Genomic DNA, 24,365 nt, shown 5'->3' on the forward strand with positions numbered 1-24,365 from the left:
TAACACTTCTCCACACACATCACCCTTCACCCTTCTTTAGGTCAGTTTGTAGCGTATACACTTATGTGTTTTCCATCAGAAAAAATAAACTCAATTTCTCATACCCTCACTCATGCGTTTCTTGAATTAAAAGCACTTGCAAACTTTAAACATCCTATTTTACATCACAAAAGAAATATATTTCACACTCCTTTATTTCATACACCCCTTTTAAAAGCTCTAACCTCTTTCAGACGCCATAAATCGTCTCACACGCACTGCCTTTTCTCTCTCAAACTTCCATTTTCCACTCACTCAGACAAATCATGCAGAGTCACTCAAATCAAATACTGACAGCATTCACACGGTTAAAATCACTCGAAATACGCTTTCATACGAGTATCTTGGACATGCCTTCCATGATCAGAAAGAGCAAGTCAAAGAAAAACAATTGAAACCTCTAATCACTCTCACAGCACACACAAAAATGGAAACTAGTTCTTTATGCTTTTGGACTGGATTGAGTCGCTACAATCCTTTTAGACAGGGACTTTCAATCTGATCAGGTCCCCACAGGTAGCCTTTCCTCCACCCATTGTAATCTGGAAAAGTCACCTTATATTTGTTTGTCCGGAAATTTTTTACAGCGCTGTTATTCGCTCTCCTTCAGGCCTGCTTAGAACAAAAATGAGAAAAAGAGAGCTGATTATTAGCTCATCAAAACACCAAACAAAATCACCTGACAGGATTTTTAAGTGCACTGTTATCATTTTAAAGTGCCCAATTCTAGACATGTCCATGTTTAATAAAACTCCCTCTATTAAAATAAAAAAAACAAAAAAAACAATAGAGGTAGTAGACAACACCCAGTAACTGCGTCTGTCCTTTTACAAGAGAAGAAAAATAAACCCATATCGGACAATTCTCCCCATCTTAGACAAAATCTGACCATAAATGTCCTTTTCTAAGTCATGTTCTTCTCTTCACACAACTCTTGGCCTCCAAGGCATAAACTTTGGACTTATAACCATCAGATAAGTCCTCACAGCGCACCAAGCATGGAGAAAACTCAATCTCAGTGCTTCAAAATTCTCACACAAGATTCAAAAACTGTTTCCGTCATTTATCTACCCAAGGACTTCATCAAATGGACCTCGCTGGGTCCAGTAATCTTCAGCACATGTATATCACTGCTGCCAGTGCTGATTTAAAAACAGTTTCTTGTCTCAATGCACCCAGTATTAACTTATCACATGGACTGCAGCCGATCCATCAATATCAACACAATTGTGTATCCCCATGTACACAACTTATTCTTCACTTGTATCACAGCACATCTAGTAATATTTTCACAATTACTTCAACATGGTCAACATTGATTTTCCTTTAAAATCAATTTACCATTAGAACTCAAGATCACAGCTGACTCGATTCTCTGAAATCCTGAGTCATTTAAACACCTTGCTCAACTCAAGGTGTCCTTTTCTCGGACTTCTTCGTCCGAACTCACTCTTTTTACCCCGGCATCTCACCATTTGCTGCTTTCCTTTGTAGCCTGCTGCTTACTTCGCAGCCTCATCTGCTTTCTGGTTCCCTTGTGCCACCAATGTGGTTGCTTGAGAGGATCCTTTGCATTTTATGATACTGACCTCGTTTGGGTCATCCAGGACCTTTTCCAGTCCTCCCATTTCTTTCTTCTTTGAAATGTGAGCATTTGTTGCCGCTCTGAAGCCTGCTCTCTTCCACTGACCGGGCTCCACGTGTGCTGCCCCAAATGCACAAGCTGAATCTGTGTATATCTTCGCTCTCTTTTCTTTAGCCAGTCTCAGGGCCCTGCTCAGTGCAATTTCTTCTGCTCTCTGAGCTGACTGTTGCCCCTTCAAGTCTCCAGGTCTCTCTGACTTTTCTTCAGCTTCAGCTTTCTTGGTGCAGTCATGTGGTTCTCCTGACTGCATCGGCTAGTTGATTCTCCACTGTGTCATATGGTACATCATTCAGGAGCTCCAGTTCCTCTTTGTTTATGGACAGAGTCTGTATCTGTCCCTCTAGTTTCTTATTTTCCTGTTGCAAATCTTGCAAAGACTTTAGGATGCTCTTTAGATCCTCTTTCATCCAACCGGATATTCCTTGGCACATGATCATCCATTTGCAACACTCACTGTGGTTCTCTTTCAATGTTTTCATCTCTGCACTGGTCTTCCTGTTCACTTACTGGCCCAGTGTGTCTTCATTCAGCTGCTTCAGTTTCTGTTTTCACTCTAGGGGTGAAACACAATAGTCAACCCAGCAATGTCAATACTGGATTCACCTGGAGTATGCACCAAGCCAACCACAATTATCAGCTCAACAATGTTAATCTTGCATTCACCTCATGAATGCACCAAACCAGCCACTTTTGGTGTAAACACGCACAAAGCTTGAAAATCACTCCCTCTGTTCTCTCAGTCCTTTAATTCAGCTGCACACAGCTGTTCACTGAGAAAGAGGAAGTCAGCTCAGGCAGTCAAAAGACTGAGCAAATATAAACTCTCTGCTGGTTTTAAAATCAATAAAAACAAAACGTCAAGATCCACTATCTTCAATTCAACATCCAGTATCTCAACACTGTATGTTGTCACAGAGATCACCCACTGTTATTCAATTTTCATAGACCCAAAAGTAAGCATATTATTTCCCTAATCACAAGTGAAACCGTGTTTCACCCAGTAATACGTAATCAAACTTTAAAGTGAAACCAAAACTCTTCTTTTTCGAAACTGAAAAGAGGAAGTAACCAGCACCCAATTCTAACTGCGTAGGCTGTTACTCAACAGCTCACACACACAGAGACAGACCCAGGGCAATTTATCAAATGGATCATTTATCAACATTCAAACCAACACAGTCCACACTGACTATTCTTCTGGACCTCAGCGGATCCACCAAACTTCAGACCACGCCGGATCTGTTAATATCAACAACGCTGTACACCCAGCTGATTCTACACTTCAGACCACGCCGGATCTGTTACTCCAGCACAATAAACACTGATTTTTTTCCTTCAAAATCAGTTTACCAAGAGCCACAAAACCGTTTCTGACTCTATTTTCTGAAATTCTAAATCCTGTCTCATTCACTGCGGAAGTTCTAGTTCAATGAACACATGTGTCGCAGTTTAAAATTAAAAGAGGAAGTTGTTCACACCCAACAGCTGCAATGAATGTGTGTGTGTGTGTGTCTATTCGAACACAAGCTTTCTCAAATCACACAAAATATAGCATCAAAAAGTCCTTTTCTGACTCCTATTGTCAGGCAATTCATCACCTGAAAATCATGGGATCCGACACTATTTCAAAACCTGGGTATCTGCCAGGCACTGATACACGCAACATTCAGTGTCAAATCACTCAACCTTGACGCCTGCACTGACTCAGAGTAGACTCAGAAATATTCACTCAATACTTCTCACAACCAGCAATGTTTCTTTACAGGACCACAGCAGATCCACTGACATTTATCAACATTAACTCAGTAATGTCAACATTTATTCTTCTCAACATTACTTTCTCAGAAAACCTATCAAACACTTGGCTTCCTGAAATTCTGCCTCACATGAGAAAACCTTGCACAACCCAAGGTTTGTTTGTCGGACCTCTATGTCCAAGATTACTTTCTCTATGAAACAATAACTTTATACCAACATGATCCTCTGATCATAACCAATTTTAATACCGCGGTCCCAAGTCGTCGGCAGATGGTCAATCTGGAGTGACCGCAACCTTAGCGGGCTCTAAAGGACGTCTCCGATAGAGGGGGGGTCTCCACCCCTGAACTTTAAAGTTATTTCACCTTCAATATGTTAAGTTATTTCACCTTCAATATATTAACTTATTTCACCTTCAATATTCTAAAGAAACCTTATTGTCTTTCTCACTTTTATCATAAGAACATCAAGCTTGACCTTTTCAACATCTTATGAAGCTTCAATTTCTCAACAATTACTCAAACAGACATCCATCAGTAATTTAGCTGAGTAAATTTAGAATATAATATTTCAATCAGCACATTTTGATTTAACAGGCTGTGCCTACCTTTTTTGTCAGGGCCCTGAACACTCAGCCGAACCACTGGGTCCCGTCTGCCTGCTTGACCACCTCTGGCCTCTGTTTTTCTCCACCAGAACCTCAGAACCAAGTCAATGGACTCAGATATCCGGGTCACGGCACCAAAACTGTCCCGATTCGAAATACTGAGATCCAAAACAAAATACCAAAGGCCCAGAAGGATGCAATCAAACGGAAGAGTTTATTGAATACACATGCGGGGAGGTACAAACTGCCAAACATCAGTTGTAGAACTCCGCCCAAAAATACACTTCAGATTGCTTTTATAACGTCAGGGTTGGTTAACGCCCCTTCATGCGTTTACAAACATTATGATATGTCAGTTACAGTAAATATTCATTTTAATAAACTAAAATAGACATAGAAGTTCCTGTTTTCTATCACAATTTCCATATAAGGCCCCTCGCTGCACCCTCCAGACGGTCCTTGGGGATGGTAGTCATCTGGCCACCTCTTCTGTCACCTGTATCTGGGCAAACTCAACTGCAACAAGAAGCTGAATACATTCAGGCCTTCCCTCAAGCCTGTTTCTTGATTAAATGTATTATATGTGTTTTGTAGGCGTGCATGCATTGAACCTTCCATAGCTCCAAGCCACTTACTCCATGTTTCGCCGGGACATTCACACCCAACGGAGCTTTCAACCTTCTAATCAATTGACTGAGCCACAACTCATTAATAAGCACCAAATTGCAATGTGTAAAGAATATTATGTAATTATGATAACACCTGTAATACAGACTTTAATGTAATATCAGCAGCTTCAATAACTGCTTCAATGAAGTGATTATTATATGGTTTAATGCAATGATCATGACTTAATGCAAAGTTAATTAATGCAATCATAATGATAATAAGCATAAGTAGCAGTAAAATATTCCTTATTCCACAGATGATAATAACGTTGTTCAACAAAGGCTTAAAACAAAAGGAAATCAGCTGTGCACTGAATTCATATGGGCATAAAATAAGGTAAGTCTGCATTTCAACAGTTTCCGTGACAACTCTCTAAAATTACAAAACATGCAGTTTGCCTTTAATGTAATGTAAGTCTGTGTTGTCTTTTATCAGTGAGAGGCATCTGAGACGAGTTTTAAAACTTCTAGGGTTGAAGCGAAGATGCCCCCAACGACCTTTTACTGAAATCCACAAAGCTGTGGAGGTAAGCGTTAAAACATCAGTGCAAAAAATATATATTTACCTGAAGTCTGTGTTATGAGCTATTGTAGAAACAATAAATGTTATTTTCTGTATTTATTTTTTTTAAAAACCCATTCAATCAATCAATCAATCAATCAATCAAAGCTTTATTCGTCACATGCAGGTTGCCCTGCAGTGAAATGGGACCCCCCCGACCTTACACATACAACACAGACATTACATGGGGATACAGGTCGGAGATTGGTAGCATTAGAGAAAAACATTGAAATGTACATTACAATGGGAAAGTACAAGAGGAAAAAAAGAGACCCCTACTCATGCTGTGCTTCCATGGTAGGACAGCATGAGAACAGGAAACAAAAAAACTCCTCTGCACAAAAAAGCACATGAATGTCCACAGCACAACATTATGAAGGACATGACAAGCCACGGGGATGGGTGGGGGGTGAGGAGTTATCCAAAGCGAACACAGCAGCCGCCCTGCACAGCGCTATCATTCCAGCGCGGCACATAGACCCGCCGTGTTCCCCCGCAGGAAACAAGCATCGAAGGCGTTTGGAAAGGGAGGGGGATCAGTGTTTGCTTATCAGTGTAAGTGTATGTGTATGCGTGTCCATAGTTCAGCGGAGACAGTGTCCTTCGCCCTGCCAGGCTAAGTAAACAGTCTACCAGCCAACCCAGGTGGCCTTGCATGGGAGGGGAAGGAACAGTCCCAACATAGTCGTTATCAGGGATTGTTTAGATCGGCTCCAGCCTTGAGCCCACAGCTGGCGCCGGAAGGGTAGTCATATTATGATTGCGATTGTCTTCCAACAACTCATGAGAATTTCGAGCTGTTTCTTTTAGCACTCTGACACTGGTCCCTCCATCACCCGTTGGATAGCTGCGAGTTTTTCCATGATGTTATTTACCTTCAATTCCGTGATCTTGTCACTCTTTTGCTCACAGATCAGATTCTGAGACCTCGCGACCGCAGCCAACTGATCCGTGATGTATTCCAACTTCCGCCCATAGTTGTTGATTTGAGCGGATTCTTCCCTGATGTGTCCCAATATCCGCTCAGAGATGTTATTCTGAGTATTCACTGCAGCCGCAATTGCCTCCAAGCTCTTGACCCCGTCCCCGTCTGTGAGCCCTTTCTGAAAACCCGCACCTCGTCCCGTCAATTCAATCTCAGCGGGCAGCTTTGTGGCGGTTTGGACAGCCGGTTCCGCTTTCTTAATTCTCTGATAAGCCAGGGCCAAGCCAGCTCCGATCAGCAAGAACCCTGTTATCATGGTTCCGAATTGGTAGATATCTTCAGCGTCCTCGATCGACAGTCCCGCCAGGCACACGATCCTCCAATTCTGCCACCCGTCCATCGTGTATCCGGCAGGGAAGGTCCCTCCAGGGCACTCGGGCTCTCCCGAGCCCAGACTTCTCGTTAAGAAGAGGGTGTCAATAGCATTCAGAGACCAGTTGATCAAATCCATAGTTCTCTTTAGGTTTTTAGACACAGACTGTGAGAGAATGTTCCAGGGAAGTGATAGAAAAACAAAACACGAGACAAGACAAGGACATAAGCAGCTAAGCAGGGAAGATAGGGGAAAGGAGGAGAGGAGGAAAAGTGCGACCGCCTTCGCTGAGAGCCAAAGAGAAATTCAATTCATTCAATTGACTGTTTGTTTGTTTTTGAGAGTGAGATGAAACAGTGGTCTCCTGAACAAGGAATCAGGGCAATGGTAAAGTGGGTAAGGGATGTCAGAGGAGTGCGGCCTTGTTACAGGTTGGTTTCCATAGTGTGTAGTCAATATAATCAAGTATTCTCTTGTTTTACTGTTGAGCTCAGAGTAAAATCTATTGTTACTGTAGAGACGATGTTGCTAATATAATGAGGGATATGGATGCAAGTGGTCTTCAGAGGAGATCTCCTGGAAAGAAGAAAATTCCCCGTCAGAATTACATCAGCCGTGGTGGTGGTCCAAATGACACCTGGCACATTGATGGTATTTATTTTATCTTTTCAATTAACCTTCCTGTCATGTTTTGATGGTACTTCTGTCAAAACAATTTGTAATTTTTATTTCTTGTTTCATATAGGCAATGATAAACTGAAGTTCTTTGGAATGTGGATACATTTGGGGATTGATGGGTAGGTCTGAATATGGCATTTGCTACTTAATTTATTATATTCAGTGATAGTACAAAGTTGCTTCAAGATAACGATGTGAGGCAAACTGAGGTGTTATCTCCCCTGAGTAGTCTAGGGCAGGGATGGCCAACTCCAGGCCTCGAGGGCCGGTGTCCTGCAGGTTTTAGATGTGTCCTTGATCCACAACTGATTCAAATGGCTAAATTACCCTCACAACATGTTTTGTAGTTCTCCAGAGGCCTGGTAATGAACTAATCATTTTATTCAAGTGTGTAGACCCAGGGTGATGTCTAAAACCTGCAGGACACCGGCCCCTGAGGTCTGCAGTTGGCCAAGCCTGGTCTAAGGGACCAAGATAAAGTATGAATAGTGAAGGAGGATTCAAGATGGCAGTTTTTAAAAGGTTTATTTCCTGCTAGTCTTAAAGATCAATTTCAGACTGGCAGTTAATTTCAGGGAGAGCCAAGACCAACATAACAAACAAAACATCGCTGATATAAAGTAAACTCCAAAGAACTGTAAAGAAAACAAAATATACAATTTACGATAACATACCTAACCAACACCTACCTAACCAACACATAAACTGGAGAATACAAGGGATTACAAAACAAAAGGCAGCTCTCCCCTCGAGTCAGTCTGAACACAGTCAAGAGACACATACAATTCCAAAGGCATGTAAGCCTGCACAACTATGGCAGTCAAAATGACCGGAGGAACCAGAAACAGCCTAGACAGAATACAACAGAAAACCAGCATACTCTTGGGGAATGTAACAGAGGCCAAAAACTAAACATAGTGCCAAAACATGATTCAATCATATGCACGAGTGGCCACATTTCTGTTTCTGTCTTTTCAGATTTTCCAGGAAGGTCCTATGGCTAAAGGTGGGCACATCCAACCGCAAGCAAAGCTTTGTGGCCACACTGTAAAATGTAATTCTAGATGTTTGTTATTTCAACATATTATTCTATATCAGTTTGACGATAGATGACTGAAGTTGTTGTTATAACATAGAATTACAAGTTAAAAACGTCCCAATTACACCAAAAAAGCTAACTTGAAAACTCATGTCCAGCTAAATCAGCAGCTTATGTGAACTTGACAATGTGGGTAAGTTGAGCACAGCAGGATTCAAAACTGCCTCACGTGACTGCTACCGAGGTGCATCATGGGGAATTGGCGGTTAACGACATGCTCACTTTACTTGGACGTTTTCTAATCGTCTTCTTTGGAATATGCTTTCAAGGTGAGTAACATTGGTTATAACTATAAGGAAAGAGAGCTACAAAAGTTGGAACATGTTTTGAATCTATGGCATGATGTGTGTTTTTCTCTTTTACCGAAATGTTTGCTTTAGCTAATGTAACTTTAGCCGACAAGGTCCAGCTTGTATGTCATGACCAAACTTGACCTAATAAACTGACATATGGCCTTTTTTATGGGTTTAATGTGGCACTGACCAAATCACAAGTATTGTGCCGCTAGCTTTAAGGTTGTGCACTCAACCACTGTTGCGATATTAGCAAGCTAACTCAGCTAATTAATAAAGCTTATTTCATATTGTCTCTGTACTTGTAAATTTCTTTCAAGTTCACAGGCTGTTGTATTTTGGTGGAAGGTCATTTTGGCAATATTTCCAATAACTGACTGGGTTCAAAAAGAACTTTTTGGCAGGACTCCGATGCTTGTTGTCATCTGTTTACCCCTATGTAATCACTTAAGTTGTTATTAACTGCTGCATGCTAAGCTGCAAGAGTGCACTGAGGACTGAGACAAAATATGGTCTACAAACCAGCATTATATTAGTTTTTATCAGATAGTCCTCCAGTGTGTTTATTTTTTGCTTTAATTCTATTGTGTAGTTATTTGTTACCCTGAAATGCTTTATGCTTAACAACAGCTCACTATTTTGACTTATTTTTGAACTCTTGTGATCAGTATGACTAGTTTGTGTGAGTTTCCATACTAAAAGAGCTGTAGTGATAAAATAATTGGCATCAGAGACACTGATTTTTGGCATGGTATACTGCAGAAGTTTTTTTTTTTTTGCATAATTTACCTTTTAATTAAACTGCATTCTCTGTATTGTAACAAAACTAACATTGTTTATATGTCAGAAAATTAGCAAACATGAATAAATGGCGAAAACAATATAATTATAACATATATTTTTATTTTACTTATTTTAGGTCTGTGAAGCCAAACTTGATGCTGGGGATTTATTTTTGTCAGTGGAGTCAAATGGTAAGTTACAATTTGTGCATTTTGTCATACTGGAAACACCACAGATTATATTGTAACTTAATAGCTCTGTAGAACAAATGATATAAGTAATATGGCACTATTGATGATCACATGCAGGTGGCATAAACTAAATATTCAGACCTGTTACCAACAAATGATTCATTAACAAAAGCAATGGAGCAGACTGTTTAGGTTCTTGTGGTTGTAATAACATCCATAACTGCAAGTTTGTCATTAATTTATTTTCACAGGTCTAGATGATCACATCTGACTTTGTCATTTAAATGAGGTGGACTTGCAAACTTTGCACTCTTTTGGGTAAATTGCTGTCCACTACATATACACAGAATGTGCACAGTATTTCAGATCTAAAAAGGGAGTATGTAATGGACTTGCTGGCTTTAATGTAAAAAGCCTGTTGTGTAACTTTAATGAGACAGTTGGACTAAAACAGTATTGCTCACAAGGTAAACATCTGAGGAATAAGGAAATTGTTACTTGTCCTTTTACTCAGTGTTCTTTTAATCGCACGTTTACTAAAGTTTTACATCACATAAGTCATTTTCACAATCATTCTACTTTAAAAGATTTCAAGACAGAGCTTATTGTTCTCTGAACTTCCTTGTTTGCTGAACGGCAGGTAAAGTGCATCTTTTTGTTTGTTTGCTTTTGTGTGTTTGTGTTTTCTCTAATGGGCCTCAGATGACTGTTTGCTTAAATTTGGGTCTCAAAGAATCTTTTTTTTTATTCTGCCTGTACTCTCCACCCCTCTTCTTCTATTGCTCAGGTTGAAGCAGAATTTGCCCGTCTTACATCTGTTGACCTGAAAGGGTTCCTTTTTGCTGTGCTTGACCATTATGGAGAGGTTCGTGGAGCTGTACAAAGAGAGAGCAGCATAGGAGGGCTAACTAGGCTCATAAGATGCTTCGGAGATGATGTAAGTGTTCAACTGCGAAATCTAATCCTTTGTTTAAGTTTTAGGTTATCCAGTTCAACTGATGAACTCGTTGAAAGAAAGCTGATAAGTAAAGTCAGTCATCATATTTCACAACTGGACATTTAGTGTGGTAACTTTTACAGAATCTATGTATATTGGTGGTAGGTTGGATATCATATTCTACTTGAATGTCCTGATAAGCCTGATTCAAAATCTCCAATGATAATCATATATTGATGGAATTATGTATCAAAAAGCTGTGAATTTGGAGCTGTCTACATGCTTCATAAACACTGTTTAAAAAGTGTTTTTGTTTTCTTTTTGACTTCTTTGACCAGAGCCCTACACAAAGGAAGAGGACAGAGGACCTCATTTTCTAAAGGAAGATCCCTCACACACTTTCAAGACTGTGAAGGTTAGCATTGTTTCTTTTAGTAAATTTAATAATGACAGCACCACAGTGGATTTTAAATGAAACATGTGGCATCTATGAAACAATAGATGCCACATGATAACATGTGTACTTTTTCCTCACCAAATGTATTATTACAAGATCTTTGACACTGGATTTGGTCTGGGTTTCAGAGAAACTAACTGGCAAGCTAGCATTGAGATTATTAGTGTCTTGTGTTTATTCATGTCTTCACCAGGGTCTTTGACATTTCGCTGCTGTACTGTTCACTTCAGCTTTACGTTTGATTTCTCACATTGTATATTGTAATGGCAGAGATATTAGGATATTTAAGGGGCTGCAGTGGCTGCTACAGCTGTGGGGGGCAATACTTTGGTGAAATGTCCTGGACCCTGGAAAAGAGACTGTGTAGTCTGGGTAAGCAATTAAAGGTTACTGGCCGAGAGTCATTGGGCAGCTGGGTAAAGGTGGATGTTGATATTCAGTGCCAATTATGCAACCTGTTCAGCCATGTCTATATGCTCTTTTTTCATGCTGTTAATATAGGGGGGAAAAATAAACTTTAATCAATAAACTGATTAAAGAAGCATTGTCTATGGAGCCACAATCTGATCCTGTAGTGTAGCTGCAGTTTGCACATTTCATGTATTCTCAGCCAGATTTGGTTTAGAGCACAGCCAATATTTAGCATAAGTAGATTTAAATTCACACACTGGTGATGGCAAGCTACATTGTAGCCACAGCCACCCTGGGGCGCACTGACAGAGGCGAGGCTGCCGGACACTGGCACCACCGGGCCCTCTGGCCACCACCAGTAGGCAACAGGTGAAGTGTCTTGCCCAAGGACACAACGACTGAAACTGTCGGAGCCGGGGCTCGAACCGGCAACCTTCCAATTATAAGACGAACTGTCAACTCTTGAGTCACGATTCAGTCATCCACCCATGTGTGTGAATGACTGAATGTGTAAAGCACTTTGGAGTCCTTAGGGGACTAGTAAAGCGCTATACAAATACAGGCCATTTACCATTTAAATTGAAAATTTTGTTTGAATTCTGCAATTGAAGACATGCTCAGTTATTTATGAACATGGTCTTTGTTTAAAGCAAGAAATGGATTTGTAACATGGGGGTGCATATCTCATTCTGAAAAAACTTTAACAACTAATAAGTGTTACCCAAAGCCAATCACCATCATCCAAAGCATCAGTATGGCTCTTCTTTGGAAAGACATGAATTCTTAAGCACAAGGGATATTGTGTAATTGTAATTGTGTAATTTTTTTTTTTTTTTTTTTTTTGTCTTTGAACCCTTTTATAGCCGACAGGTATTGAAGACACGTTTTCTAAGAGGATGAAAGTTGGCATTGCGATGGTGAAAGAAGAAGACATCATCGATGTGTTGGTTGTCCTTGAGGCGGCAGTAATCCTGTCTAATCTGAGGGATGTCTCAAGTGCCATTTCCATGCTGATGGGCCTTCTTTTTGCCCTCAACATAGACTATCCAAAGGAACTTAAGGACATCTTTGAAGTCATTCAGAACATCCTAATGAACATTGGTGGAAGGCAGTGCATCTCACTAGTGCATGGTCTAAGAAACAGACTCTTGCAGAAAGCCATGCAGAACTGTAATTGTATGTTCCTTAGTGTTAAGGACAGTTTTTATTTTACTGTTTGTTTTTTTATTCTTGCAAGTTCTCATTCTCACTTTTGTATGTCACTAAATGACTACACTTTACATTCCAGATTAGACAATTACTCATTTGTTCATGGTTTAAGAAACTTATGTGAACAACAATATAATGGTGGACTTTGCAGATGCTTATCTCATGCAAGTCAGTAGTTTTTCCTTTGTTTTGCAATTGAGCAGACTCAAACTGATGTTTCTGAAATATCCATATTATCAAATGTTTCAGAAGCATGCACTCATTTTCAGAGATATTGGTTCTGTGGAATTTGTTGCAATTGTAAACGAAGACAAATACAAGAGTTTGATGTCTTAGTTGTTATAAACTGATCTTTACTGTCACTTATCAAAGGTTTTGTACTATTTTAATATTTCAAGTTTTATGCTAACAGGTGTGACTGAGCACAATGAAGTTTAAAAATTTTGCAAATGTAAAGAATAACTTTTCTAAAATAGCAAGTGTCCCGTTGATACATTACATTAATGCAGACTTTATGTTGTTACTTCACAAGAATCACTACTGCTCCTAGAGTATTGGTCAGAATTTAATCTTCACCCAAACTGGGCTCAAGACCAAGTTCAAATTTATTGTTTCACAGGGAGCAGCCTTTGAGTTTTGATGGATTGTGAGCCTGATGAGCTACGTCACTGATTTTTCTGTTTCTCAGATGACTAAGATGGCACAATAAATGGTGAATGTTGGGTGCTCATTAGTAATTGTCTTGTCATGTTCTTAAAACAAACTTTCTGTATGAAATGATCAGATAGACTTTAATGGAATCTGTGGGGGTTTTTTTTTTTTTCTGTAAACAACAGAAAATTAATTTAAAGGAATGTAGATATTTAAACCTGAGATCTAAGATAAACCTAACAGGTAGTTTTGCTGAAATGGATGTTAGAAAGCTAAAAAAAACAAACAAACAAACAAAAAAAAACTTAAGATGTTTAATACACATTTTTCTTTACATCCAGTCAATCAACTCTGATAATTAAAATGAAACTGATTTACAAGTTCACTCAGCTACCTTAAGGAGCTCAGTTAATTAATAAACTTAAATCAACTTAGCTAACAGATTATGTTAGTTAAGCTAAAATAGATTCCTAAGTTAAAAGAACTACTAAAGTATTTGAATTAACTAAAAAACCCAAGTCAACTGAACTAGGACAAGAGTTTAAACAATAGATTATTTTAATTTAGCTGAAAGGGTTTTCCCAAGTAAAAATGACAATTAAAGGAGTTGAACTGACTAACAAATCTCAGTCAACTAAACTAAGATGAAAGTTTAGACAACATGTGATTTTTCATTAAGATAACAATTGGTTGTGTTATAAGAACAAACTCTATTTCTTGACTTAACTTAAAATTTTAAGGCAGCCCTGTACCTGATATTTTTAAGTTGAAACAACAAGTTATATTTTACAGTGCAGATACTTCTTTGAGGCTGTTCAAGAACAGGGTGGTATGCAATATACAAAAAAAAAGCGGGGTTAAAAAGATTACATTTTGGTAATATAATTATTTTGTCATCATTCACTAATTATCATCCGTTTGTGTCTTTAGGCTGTCCTCAAATGATTCGGGGGGACAGAGGAAAAGAGAACCTTGTTGTGGGTCAAATGCAGATGGCATTTCACATGCGAGATCTTGGGAATCAGGCATGGAGGTGCTTCAGAATGGGGACATCAGTGCACAACCAGGTATGTCTTTAAGCTGGTAAGTGACTATTTCTAAAGTAACAATCTGACAACAAAACTGATAATGTCATGTTTCTGTTGTTTAGAGAGCTGAATGTTTCAACAGTATTTTAAAGCGGACATGGATTAAGAAATGGCTGACAACATTTGAGGTAAAGCAAATGTTTCACCTGTAAAACCTATTAACAAAGACTAGCCATCAAAATGTAGAACTGAATTTCTCTGCTGCGGGATCAATCCTAATGATCTAATCTATTATCTTAAATTGATAACATCACTTTGTATATATACAAAACAGGGTCAATTTTGCTTAACATCTACGAACTTTAAATAATTAAATGGTTTGTTTTATTGACATATCTTACAACACTTATGTGTTAAATGTACTACTACAAAAGCAAGAGTACTGAGTGAATCATATGAATTTTAAGGAGATTTATTTTTCGTATTAGGTAGAGATGGCACGATACCACTTTTTTATGTCCGATACCGATACCGATATCATAAATTTGGATATCTGCCGATACCGATATGAATCCGATATTGTGTGTTTTTTAATCAATAAAACTGTTTTTTTTAAATATCTTGCTGCATTTTGTATAAGTTCATACTCAAGTTTAAATAAACAACAACACTAAAGCTATTCTGTTATACCTGTATGTAAAAAATACACTGCACCCAAAATATTTCATAGTTCAGCAACACTGATCAATCTAATAAACCTTACCTAACTTAAAACCTAACTTAAACCTACTCCATCCTCCCTATTCTGGTATTTTAAAGAGTACTTAGCAGAAATATTAAGCAACCTAACTAATAGGGTTGCAAACTCCCAGCAAAAAAAAAAAAAAAAGGGAACCACCCCCCACCCTCCACCTCATGATGCTTAATCGATGTAATCAACTTTAATTTGATGCAGGGTGAAAAAAAATGCACAGAAACAAATTATTTTTCAAGAATAATTAAATAGATTCAACATCTTTCTTCAACAGAATTGCAGAATTCACAGATGGTACCTTCCCAAAGGAAAAAGTACTATAGCTTACTAGGGTATATAGACTTAAGAGTTACTATATATAGTAATGGACTTCTATACATTTTACATCAGATTAAAACTTTGGGAGTAAGATTCAGATAATTATTAATTAAAAGCGAGACATTTTAAATGAGAATAAGAAAGAAAAGTATGTCTTTGTGCCCCCTTTTCCCTGTTCATGCCCTATCGGCCCCCCTGGCTAAACTTTGCTAGATCCGCCCCTGCACAGTTACCAGCCGTCAGCTACGTAGAAAAGGATCCTGGTGTAGAAAGTAATATTAAATACATTCTAACAACAGCTTATCAAGCTTAAACGTGCTGCTGTTGTTCAGCCGCTGGTTTCCTCTTTCTGGTGCAAAGTGGGCCAAAAACAAAGAAGAGAGACGGACTCGCGACAGAAAAGCCGATCAGCTGATCATTAAGCAGTTTCACGATTGAAGTAGCAGCAGGAAGGTGAGGGAGAGGCAGTCGCTCCATATATCGGTTGTTAAGCTTAACGTGGGAACGCTTCACAAACATTCAGAGATGAACTTACACACTTGCTTTACTTCTCTCTGGGATAACTTCCTCGGAGATGAAATGCTGGTTTGGTAGCGAGGCTACAAATACACACAGCCGCTCTATCACGTGATGCATACTGCTCCGACGTGCTACGGTTATGAGCCGAGTTACGCCGTGTTGCAAGTTTTGTGCGATGCTTTTTTGATATTTAATGGATCGGATTACATTTTTTATTTTTCGCCGATATCCGATCCAGTAATTTAGGTCAGTATCGGACCGATACCGATACGTAATATCGGATCGGTCCATCTCTAGTATTAGGCAAAGCCAAACAATCAATCATGTTGAAGTGATTTGAATTGTTTCTGTATCTGTACTAAGATGTAAAAAAAAAAAATAACCAAAAGAAGAAAAAAAGCAGCAAACTTTTATATTCTCATTAATTTCGCTAAACATACGATGGATTAGTTTATCTGAAAACACAAGGCCAGAATCTGTGTTTATGTACATCTGTACCTTTTCACTGATGAAATGCTCACCTTCACAGCTTATGTCTTTTTCAAAACCACATGCTTAGGCCATGATGGAGTCTGGGATCCTTGAACTGGACAATCCTATGCACATGTAAGTCAATGTTTTTAGACATGAGAAATGATCAAGCAGCAGTATGAAAGTATGTGGTCTAGGAATGCTTTTGTTTTTTGAGTACTGATTAAAAATTTAGCTTTTCCTTATTCTACCTCAAAGAAGCAGATGAATTAAGTTTTTAATCCTCCTTTTTCATAGCAACTGCTTGCAGTACTCACACTTGCCACTGCTTCTAAGAGATTTAAAAACGGAGCAAACAGTTTGGAACACCCACGACATCTGCAAGCAACGCAATGCACCAGGTCCATTTGGGAAACCCGACCTTCTGTTTACCTCACCACCTCCTGGTATGTCATTTGAAAGTCTGTGGGTTTTTTTCTTTTCTTTTTTTTTTTAAACTTTCATTAGTTTACTTTTACTTTATTGATATAGCACTCTTCACAGGATAAAAACCACAAAGTGGCTTCACAATAATATAAAAGAGATAAACATAAAACAGCACAATTGAACATACAGCACAAATTGAGTTAAAAGCCAGTCTAAGAAAATGAGCCTAAAGCTGCTGTTTAAAAGAATAAATACAATCAAGGAAACATAATGATGGAGGCAGAACATTCCATGACCTGGGAGCCACCGCTCTGCAAGATCTATTGCCTCTGGTCTTCTGGTGGGACTACCAACAGCCACTGATTAGATGATCTCAGGCTGGGAGAGGGAGCATGGGGTTCTATGAGATCAGAAATGTAGGCAGGAGCTACACGATTTGGAGCTTTGAAAGTCAGTACTAAAATTTTAAAATGAATTTTCTAAAAAGCCAGTGTAATGAGCGTAAAACTGTTATAATGTGCTTTCTTTTTTGTGTCTTCCTAAAAAGCCTACATCTAGTACAATAAGAGATTTCAGAATTTCTACTGTCAATACAAAAATGACTTCATATTGGCACCTTTAACTAAAAAGTGATCTAAATGTTTGAGTGATATTTCCATCTTTTTAAGTTTCTGCAATAACATCCGTAAACCCTGGTGATTGCTTATTATACAGGTTCTAGAACAGCTTTCTGATTATTCAAAACCTTTGAACACCTCTTCAATATTTTCTTTCATTCGCAGGATATGCCAATGTGCTGCACATAGTTGACCCAGACCTTTTGGACTACGCCAAGCAACTAATCTGTGAGAGGGAAGAGCCTTCACTGGTAGCAAACCAGGAATTCAGAGACATGTGCCAGAACATTTTAGAAAACAGCCAGTTTCCCTGCACACCTGATGGTTGCCTTGCTGCATACCTCATGCTAGTCCAAGAGCTCACAACTGCCCTGAACAGAAATGCAGTTCCTACACCTTCTACGTTTGCAGAGGCAAATGACATATACATCTTTCTGAAGAGAGAGAGGATGGAAGGTGCACCAGTAAACATTTCTGACCAATAAAACCATACAACATTGTTAACATTTATTTATGCTTGTTTACAATCAACAGGTAATTTGAAAACTGTCTGACAAACAAAATGTACAATAAAATGTTGAAATACAATTGACAAGGTGCCATCTTTCATAATGATTCAGTATTTCATTTACCACAACTTCTTTTAATCCTAATGTAGAACACAATTAACATTGAAAGACTTTTGAACTGCAGACTGTAGCAACATTACCACTTGTAGCCATATCGGCTCGTAAGATCAAGGCCTGACTTGAGAAACTTAACGACATCAGATGCAGAAGGCCTTGAGTCTGGGTCATAACTCACCAAACCACCAAGAAAACTGTGTTTGTCACTGAGATGTGATAGGGCATGTGGTGGGGTTTTGGTGGCCATTACTGTAGCCAGTTCTCTTTGTTTTTTAACAATCCACGGAGCGGACCCCGTCAGGATCTCCAGATATGTGGCTCCAAGGGACCACATGTCTGTCTGGAACGAGGACTCTTCAAACATCAGTATGCATTCAGGGGCCATGTAAAGATATGTGCCACCAGTTGGACCGATAGCCTGGGCAGTGAACTTACTCCCTTGATGAAGCATCACAGTGTCTCTTATGTTTGCCATGCCCCAGTCTGTCAGGACTGCCTTCTTAGATGGGTGGTGAACCTATAAGTATACATATGAGAACTTTCCAGGTTGTCTAAAATCTCACAAATATTATCAAAACTATCATTCCAAAGACCACAGCTCATAATTAAAAAACAAAACAAAAACAAAACTCAAACCTTTTAGCACCCAGATCACCCAATCACTGCAGATTTATTCTGAGATTGTTTATTATACCCAACATTAAAATTAATACATTGCATAATGATCAAACATGGTTTTATAGTCCTGTGCATTTTTTATCACCATTCCACTTAAGAAAGTGGTACAGACTAATAAAATAATAGAAACTTTCAGTTTGTAAAGCCTAAACTGATTACAACATGTTTGGGAATTTTGTAGGTGTGCAACAACCAATATATTTTGGGGACTATTAAAGAAACAATGTAAGGCTTCTTACTTTTAAAGAACCCTTTATATGAATATGCCAGTACATTTGAAAAACAAGAAACTGTTGTGTTTAATAGACTGAAGAGAATAAAGTTAAATAAATAATATACTATTTTTATTTTGTTCTTCAAAAACAAAGTAAAGAAAAATAAAAATAAAGTATTGCTTACCATGACATTTGCTGGCTTTATATCCTGGTGAATGATTCTCTGTGCATGGATGTACTCTACTGCCATGGATAAGTCCAGTGGTATGAAGACGGCATCATCCCCTTCAAGCTATCAAGACAATAGATAATATTAATAAAACAATGAGGAGCCAGGTGTGACATCATAACATGTCTACCACTGGAAATGTATTACTTCAAATTGGATTAGTATTCGATTGCAATTGCAATTTCAATTTCAATAAATTACAATGGGACCTAAGACCAACAAAGTCAATGTTTGGAAGTGACCATCAAAAAGCCCTGATTGCAGTCCTCTTGCGAAACTGAAAGCAGAGGTGAATGGTGTGTGTGAGCAAGGTAGCCAACAAATCTGACTCAGTTACACCAGTCCTGTCTGGAGGACTTGGCCAAAATTCCTGAAAAATATTGTAAGAATATTGTAGAAGAAAACCTAAAATGTTTTAACTCATCCAGGTAAAAAAAAAAAGCAATTCTACCAAAACAGTAAGGAAGCTTATTGTTAAAAAGTTAAGATTATTCTTTTACTAATACTTTTCTGGCATTTGGCAATTAAAGATCATTTTGGTAATTCTAAATGGTTGAAAATACGAGAGAAAAAAAAGTCAGTCTTTTTATATGTTGTACACAAAGATGGTTTCAGGTACATATTTAAACAAATGCCAGCAATAAAAAGTATTTTTTTAATATGAGGGTATTAACATTATTCACATCTACCTAAATGTATTAAACATAAAAGTATGAGTATTGGTACCTTCACCAAGCAGCTGTCTGTGTGAAGCACTTGCTGCAGGGTTGCGCCATGAATGTATTCAGCTGCCAACAAAAAGCAGGACTCAGTGCGGGCAACTGCCATGAGTCTGACGATGTTGGGGTGAGACAGTCTCCTAATAAAACAGAAACATCTCCGAATAAAAAACAAAATAGAGGCATGTTATGTTACAGCTTGAGGAACAATTGATTTTGACAATGAAACAAAAAAAAGTGTGTCAAAGTTCTTACAGTGAAACATTCATCTCATGATGAATGTCGCTGTCCTCCATCCCTTGTTGGCCACACATGATCCTTTTAACAGCTGCTGGAGTACCATGAAAAGAACCTCTATATACCTTGCCAAATGTCCCTTCTCCCAGTAGATTGTCCTCACTGTATGTAATTAAAGCCTCTTCCACATACGGAACACGTGGAAGATACACTTGGGGATAAAAAACACAAAGTAACATACATTAACATACAGCTACTGCTAATCATTCTTCTACTAACGGCTGGATCAGTAATATCTAGGTTTACTCCAGGAACTTGAGTACCAAATAGTGAAGAATGAAAACCTTTATTTACAATTTTGTCTGATGATATGATGTTAGCCCTAAATGGGAAAGAATGCTTACATGATGACGATTTTGGAGTTGTGTTGAAAGACTCTGCAGAAACTATCAAAAGCCCACTATTTCCAGCACCGTCAGATAGCTCTTCAGCTCCCTCCATAGCTTCTTTTGCCTCAATAACTACATGTGGTAACAAGTCTTGGCTCACTGCTCCACCTGGACCTAGAGATGACCCTACATTTTCCTCCTTCCTTTGCTTGGACTGGCTTTTCTTTCTGACTCTCTCTGTTTCAAATTCAGCTGAGCTGGATGTTTCTGGATGGAAATCCTATGAACACATTCAGCCAAGATACACTTTTTGCAGGGTGCACTGTGAAAATATCCACATTTATGACAATGATAAGAAATTAATTGGTCTGTTCAAGATGAAGCCATGGTTTTACCTGTTCTGCAACATTTTGTCCTATGAGGGTTTCAGGAAGTTCATCTGCAGAATAAGATGCATATTATATACTGTAACTGTGCAATGTCCAAGCATAGTAAACAAGTGTGTAAAGGTTGGAAATGTAATGCAAACAAAAAAAGAAGTCAATTTTAATGATTTAGTTGGATGTCCAGGCATTCACCTAAACTGCAACTTTCATCACCACCCACTTTAGTTACAGGGTCTTCATCTGTAAAATAACACATTAATTGCAATATATCTGAATGCCCAACATGGTCAGTGTACCATGTTCAGTCATAACATCAAAAATATTCAATTTGGTTTGGGCAGGCACACACCTGAGATGGAACTTTGATCATCCAAACACACGACCTCTGTACAAAAAGTAAAATTATTTCATACCATACAAATTCGAGTGCTAGACAGTAGTTAATAGTAATATTGATCACTTTATTACCCAGTTGTCTTCGCCCGATGTATAGTGTTCTTTTCCACATATGTGTAATATCAGAAACAGTTCTGAATTCTTTGTGGAACTCCTCCTTACTCCACCTGGTCCCGTCAGAATGGCAAAGAGTGAACTCACTCCCCTCAGTACGCTCTGGCCAGAAGCGTTCTTTGCCTATGGTAATTAAATCATCATAGGTTTCATGGCCTTGCAGAATGATTCGAGGTGGAGCTTCGTCCATTATTAACTTCTGGTACCGTCCACACTTTCTATGAGTTCTTGGCTTCCACTCCATGGGAGCCAGTCTGACCTAGCATCAAGGAAAAAAAGGGAAATTTATGAAAAAATATGCCTTTTTAGAAAGTTATTTTTTAATATATTGCTGATAGTCATACACGTAGCTTCACTTTTTAACTAACCTTCAATAATGATTTGCCATGGTCCAAACGTTTATCATTCAATGGAAACTGCCTTTTCTTTACTTGAGGCTGTAGTAGTTTCTTGGCTTTACCAAAGGCCTCTGCTGCACCTGTAATGGATGAAGCTGAAAGTTAATCAAACTGATCCACAGCGAGTTCTATATTACAAGTGATCTTAAAGCAAAATAATTGGGGTTTTCTTACTGAGAAATTCATTGCCACGTGTTGAAGTAGTGTCATCTGCAATATAAATAGGGCAGTGATGTGAAACATGTGGTTTATAGAATTCTACTACAATCACAGACTACTGCACAGTCATCTGCTTTCAAAATGTATTGCATCTATTAATAAAGTGGTTAGTCAATCATAACCTGCTAAGCATATCATGTTAAATAAAGGAGATTATTTTACATGTTGTTCAAAAGTATCAAAACCTACCTGATTTTTCTGCTGTCAGGAGCTTTTTTACGTTGTTATCAAAGCCTTTTTGGGTAATCTCACCTTCAAATAAAATTTTAAAAGGGTAAGTAGTTATAGATTGACTGTAGGAGCCACATCCTACATGACTATCTAACTAGCAATAAAGTCTTTTAATTTTGTGAGAAATCTCTTTTGTCATTTTTTTTTTTAATTGGGCACTCCGACAATATCATAAAGTAATAACTAGAGTTCCTGTTAACATACATATTAATTAAGAGAAGTAAATAGGAATACCATACAATGTTAAATAATTAAAGCACGATATCGTCAGGGTTCTTTGCAGTTAAAAAAATGAACTTGCAAGCATTAAAAAAACATTTAATAAAGTGTTTGATTACCATTTTCAAGGTCTTTTTTCAGCTGCTCGTAAGCTTTCAGCTTGTCCATTAGCTGAAATGAATACAAAACAATTACTGAACAGTTTAAATTTAAATCACGTTTCACCACTGTCGCTAGCTAGAATCAATTAGCCAGACAAAAATAGTACTGATTTGGTTTTGTACAAAACTAGCTTTCCTTCTCTGATATGTAACTTTCACAACATAACCGCAACTTAATATAACACAACTGTGGCAAAAATATGAACAAAAGGGAGAAAAAGTTAAACTTACCTTGTGTCGTTAAGAGCCTGAACCGCGGTAAAACTCCGGTGAGGTCAATGACCTTACGCTCTCCCACTGTCTTCTTCTTCTTCTTACATTTGTATTGGCGGTTGGCAAACAACTGAAAGGTGCATTACCGCCACCAACTGGTATGGAGTATGGTCTGGAACAACACTCAAAAAAAAAACAAAAAAAAAAAAAAACCCTCAAATCCTGCCAAACAGGTTCCCCTCTTTTAAAAACAGAAATAAGGCCTGATAACTCTTGCTTCCCGATTCCTTTTGCAACAAATCAACAAGATCCAGTTTGATTTTTAGTTTACTGAGATTGTGAACCAATTGCCTCCTCTCAACCTGATACCTCTGACACTGCAACATGACATGTTCTACCGTTTCCTCTACCCCACAGTAATCACATTTTCCAGTACTATGTTTCCCTATCAAGAATAATGTGCCATTCAAGCCAGTATGTCCAAATCTCAGTCTGGATATGACCACCTCCTCCCGCCTAGTCCGTCCTGCGTTTCTCATTCCTCCCACCCTCCTCTGAATCTTATACAACCATCGTCCCTTCCTTTCCTCCTCCCACTGCTTTTGCCATCTTGCTCTCATACCTTGCCTTACCATACTCCTTATCTCTGCTTGGCCAACACTAACAGCCATGTCAACCGCCCCATGCCTTACGGCCTCCTTCGCAACTCTATCGGCCTGTTCATTTGCCCATACTCCACAGTGCGCTGGGACCCATAAAAACACTACTGCAAGTCCCATCATGTGCAGCCGGAAAAGTGTCTGCTGAATTTCCCCCAAAACATCTGCCCTACTGTCTGAGTGACAATGCTGTAGACTGACCAATGATGAACTAGAATCCGAACAAATGACAGCATGTAATGGCCTCACGTCCTCCACCCACTGAACAGCTAATAATATCGCAACCATTTCCCCAGTGTATACAGAAAGCCCATCACTAATCCTGTTACCCATTTCCACTGAAAACTCTGGTACCACAACTGCAACACCGGTTTGTCCGGTTGAGTTCTTTGAGGCGTCTGTATATATTTGAACATAACCATAATAGTGGTCAATGTAAGCCTGAACCACATGAGCGTTCGAAGTAAATGCCTTACCCTCATTCTTCTTGTTCAACAATGTTAAGTCTACGACAGCATCAGGAAGTAGCCATGGAGGCACTGCTGGTAACGGGACTCTGCGACTGATGTTCAACTGATCCAGATTAAATTCTGTTGCATGTCTACCCACAGTCCATCCAAAACTCTTCGTTTCCCTTTTTCCTTTCTCCCAGCAAGGTTTAAGTACTTCATGCGTTGGGTGATCCTGCCTGTGACCCTGTAAATTAGCCCAATAATGAAGTGCAAGCTGCTCCCTTCTCAGTCCCCTCTCCCACTGTCACACGTTGATGACGTATTTGGAAATCAATTCGGGTGGGACATGACAACAGCGCCACCTGCAGGAAGATTTTCTCTCTGTCTGGTACCTTGTGTTCTGAT

General features: G+C 38.8%; 2 protein-coding genes and 1 long non-coding RNA gene across 3 annotated transcripts; 1 reads left to right on the forward strand and 2 right to left on the reverse strand.

Annotated features, from left to right (window-relative positions):
• Positions 1-1,196: 1,196 nt before the first annotated feature.
• Positions 1,197-4,975, reverse strand: LOC112847927 (uncharacterized). The gene is made up of 2 exons (XR_003221768.1): positions 4,050-4,975; positions 1,197-2,237 (listed from the first exon to the last, which is right to left on the reverse strand). It is a non-coding gene; the product is annotated as an uncharacterized LOC112847927 (long non-coding RNA).
• LOC109195569 (uncharacterized) lies at positions 4,974-17,926 on the forward strand. Its single transcript, XM_025910548.1, has 10 exons — positions 4,974-5,054; positions 5,154-5,244; positions 6,920-7,008; positions 7,095-7,228; positions 7,323-7,374; positions 14,217-14,353; positions 14,437-14,502; positions 16,465-16,511; positions 16,674-16,822; positions 17,585-17,926. The coding sequence occupies exons 5-10, from the start codon at positions 7,371-7,373 to the stop codon at positions 17,902-17,904; spliced, it is 723 nt and encodes a 240-aa protein (XP_025766333.1). The 5' UTR covers positions 4,974-5,054; positions 5,154-5,244; positions 6,920-7,008; positions 7,095-7,228; positions 7,323-7,370; the 3' UTR covers positions 17,905-17,926.
• Positions 17,917-24,365, reverse strand: LOC109195558 (mitogen-activated protein kinase kinase kinase 5). The gene is made up of 15 exons (XM_019347790.2): positions 24,254-24,365; positions 22,868-22,925; positions 22,595-22,646; positions 22,215-22,277; positions 21,981-22,016; positions 21,777-21,886; positions 21,367-21,667; positions 21,248-21,283; positions 21,091-21,138; positions 20,908-20,951; positions 20,528-20,792; positions 20,142-20,334; positions 19,894-20,026; positions 19,123-19,230; positions 17,917-18,562 (listed from the first exon to the last, which is right to left on the reverse strand). Exons 3-15 carry the CDS (start codon positions 22,641-22,643, stop codon positions 18,125-18,127), a joined length of 1,824 nt encoding a protein of 607 aa, XP_019203335.1. The 5' UTR covers positions 22,644-22,646; positions 22,868-22,925; positions 24,254-24,365; the 3' UTR covers positions 17,917-18,124.

The sequence above is a fragment of the Oreochromis niloticus genome, linkage group LG9, assembly GCF_001858045.2.
Source record: "Oreochromis niloticus isolate F11D_XX linkage group LG9, O_niloticus_UMD_NMBU, whole genome shotgun sequence".
Taxonomy (NCBI): domain Eukaryota; kingdom Metazoa; phylum Chordata; class Actinopteri; order Cichliformes; family Cichlidae; genus Oreochromis; species Oreochromis niloticus.